This window comes from Cynocephalus volans, chromosome X (genome assembly GCF_027409185.1).
Source record: "Cynocephalus volans isolate mCynVol1 chromosome X, mCynVol1.pri, whole genome shotgun sequence".
Classification (NCBI taxonomy): domain Eukaryota; kingdom Metazoa; phylum Chordata; class Mammalia; order Dermoptera; family Cynocephalidae; genus Cynocephalus; species Cynocephalus volans.
In genome coordinates this window covers 137,251,231-137,254,385 of record NC_084478.1, presented here as the reverse complement: position 1 = coordinate 137,254,385, position 3,155 = coordinate 137,251,231, and the positions used below count along the sequence as shown (strand labels likewise).

Sequence of the window (3,155 nt, the reverse complement as noted above, 5' to 3'; positions counted from 1 at the left end):
TTTCAGCTCTTGGGGGATCTTCTAACGGGACAGGTTCAGTTTCTTCAGCAACAAGCATGGTTGGTGGGGCTAAGATGTAAAAACAAGACCTCACCTATAAAACTTAAAAAAAAAAAAAAAAGAAGAAGAAGAAACATATACATTGCAGTAGTTATTGAAGGAACAATAGTATTTTAAAGGAAAACTGGTGTTCCTAAAATTCAACACGGCTTATAACTCTAAATCACATGACTGTTCCCAGCCAAATACATGGCATTTTCAGGAAATGGAAGTTAAGAAGAAAACAGAAAGGAGTTTTAAAAAAAAAGAAACAACTTCATGACTTCAGCTTCTCCAGGGTGTCAACCAATCAGGATCAGCAGCCATCCAGACTCCACCACCTGCAAAAGTTAAAGGCAATTAGGAGAAATCCCCTATTTAAACAATAAGTGTGATACTCAAAAGTAGTCCCTCTGTTCAAGTAAATGAATAAAATAAGAATATATATACATGCATATTTGTGTGTATGTGCACCCACAATGACAGAAAGTGGTTAATTTGGGTAATGAAGTAATGGATTATTTAATTTAATCTTCTCTATGAAAATTTCGGTTTCAAATTTTCTGTGAAGCAAATAAGTTATTTTTTAATCAGAAGGGGACCTTAGGAAATTGGTTTCTCTTTGGAGTGTTTCCATTCTTTCTTACCTTCCTGAAATCAGTGAGTCTGTCCCGGGTCAAGGCCTCCACTCTCAACTGGCATGTAGACTTTCTTACATTTATAGCAGAACGTGCGCCACGAAAAATTCATCGCTTTACACCATGGACATTCCCACTTCACTGGACTGTAGCCTGGGGCAGCCTTCTCCTGTTGCTGTGATTTTGAGGCTTTTTTCCCTTTTGGTTGCTTGGCTTTCTGCCCCTGAGGCTGCTGTTTCTTTGGGCTTCCTTTCGAATCATGGCTCCTGCTGCCGCTCAGCGAGGTTGCCTGGGGTCTCTCTGGACTTTCTTCCTGGCTGTGGCTTCTGCTAGACCCCAGGGAGATGGCCTTCTGGGGCCTCTCTGGATCTTCCTCCTGGCTTTGGCTTCCAGAGTCCCCAAAGGGGACCATCTTCTGGGGTCTTTCTGGACCTTCTTCCTGGCTGTGGTCCCTGCTGTCTCCCAGGGCGGCCATCCCCTGGGGCATCTCTGGACCTTCTTCCTGGCTGTGGTCCCTGCTGTCTCCCAGGGCGGCCATCCCCTGGGGCATCTCTGGACCTTCTTCCTGGCTGTGGTCCCTGCTGTCTCCCAGGGCGGCCATCCCCTGGGGCATCTCTGGACCTTCTTCCTGGCTGTGGTCCCTGCTGTCTCCCAGGGCGGCCATCCCCTGGGGCATCTCTGGACCTTCTTCCTGGCTGTGGTCCCTGCTGTCTCCCAGGGCGGCCATCCCCTGGGGCATCTCTGGACCTTCTTCCTGGCTGTGGTCCCTGCTGTCTCCCAGGGCGGCCATCCCCTGGGGCATCTCTGGACCTTCTTCCTGGCTGTGGTCGCTGCTGTCTCCCAGGGCGGCCATCCCCTGGGGCATCTCTGGACCTTCTTCCTGGCTGTGGTCCCTGCTGTCTCCCAGGGCGGCCATCCCCTGGGGCATCTCTGGACCTTCTTCCTGGCTGTGGTCCCTGCTGTCTCCCAGGGCGGCCATCCCCTGGGGCATCTCTGGACCTTCTTCCTGGCTGTGGTCGCTGCTGTCTCCCAGGGCGGCCATCCCCTGGGGCATCTCTGGACCTTCTTCCTGGCTGTGGTCCCTGCTGTCTCCCAGGGCGGCCATTCCCTGGGGCATCTCTGGACCTTCTTCCTGGCTGTGGCTTCTGCTGTCCCCTAGCGGGGCTGACCCCTGGAAACTCTTCAAACCTTCTTCCTGGACATGGCTCCTCTGGTCCCCCTGAGAGACCATCGCCTGGAAGCCCACTGCAGTGCATGGGCCAGGTGGGTAGACCCCCATACCAGGCATCTGTAGTGGCACTACTGCTCTTTCTGCTTCTGTGACTAGTGCAGGTGGTTGAGGTGGCACAAATGGCGACCCCATTACAAATGGTGGGTGTAATGGGAATGGCGGTGGCACTGGCATTGGCATTGGCATAGGGGGGTGCATGGGCTGGACCCAGGAACCCAGAGGTCCTGGCATGTAGACAACTGCTGCTGGGGCTGGCATCTGGGCCTCACAATACAGCCTACCATGTGCCCGTGTAGCCACCACCTCTCTCTGTGGCTCTACGTTTTGGGGCCAAGCTGCAGCCCCCTGCTGCTCAACAAGCAGCCCAGGCTTTATTTCATGGGCCAGCGAGTCAGCCTGGGAAGACCCGTCGGCCCGAAGCAGCTTCCTGCGCAGCATATCGCGCTCATCCTTCGCCTGCTGCAGGGCGGCCTGCGTGGCACGCAGCTGCTGGACCGACTCGTCACGCTCCATGCGCAGCCGCTGCAGCTGGGTGGCCAGAGCCCAGGTGGCCGCCTCGCGCTCTTCCACCTGCTGCTGCAGCTGCCGGATCCGGCACGACTGCTGCTCCTGCTGCCTCGCGGCCACGCGTACGCTCAGCGCCAGCCCGCTCCAGGTGCAGACCCTCTTAAGGGAGCGCGGCACCTGAGGATCGGTCAAAATGGCCCGAAGCTGGTCCTCTACCTCATTCCAGGGCCGCGAGCGGAAGGTCAGGTAGAAATCTGGGCCACCGCCGTTCATGAGGACTTCATTGTTGATAAATTTGATCACCTCTCTGTGGCGGAAACCACTAGCATGGTCTCCAAAGTCCACAGCCATGGCCACTGTGGCCTTGTCAAGCGACCACCTCACGGAACGCCGCTGCCGGTTATAGGCTGTAGCAGCCAACTGGTACCCCCTGCACCTCCCTGCTCAGTCCTAATTCAGTTTTTGTCTAGTCTTGACCTCCTCCTCGGCCTGCTTCCTCCCTCACCACCTCAAACTCCTCAAAGAGAAAGAAGCCAATCTCCTCACCACGACGGGACTACGCGGCACACCGCTGTGGCGTAGCACGTCTACAGCACGGCCTAGCACGTCAACGGCACGGCGTAGCACGTCGACGGCACGGCGTAGCACGTCGACGGCACGGCGCAGCACGTCAACGGCACGGCGTAGCACGTCAACGGCACGACGTAGCACGTCCACCGCACGGCGTAGCACGTCCACCG

The 3,155-nt window shown here is 55.7% G+C and overlaps 1 protein-coding gene across 1 annotated transcript; it reads right to left on the bottom strand.

Moving 5' to 3' along the window:
* Positions 1-696: 696 nt before the first annotated feature.
* On the bottom strand, positions 697-2,766 carry LOC134368424 (testis-expressed protein 13D-like). The gene has a single exon (XM_063084908.1). It carries the CDS (start codon positions 2,764-2,766, stop codon positions 697-699), a length of 2,070 nt encoding a protein of 689 aa, XP_062940978.1.
* Positions 2,767-3,155: the final 389 nt, after the last annotated feature.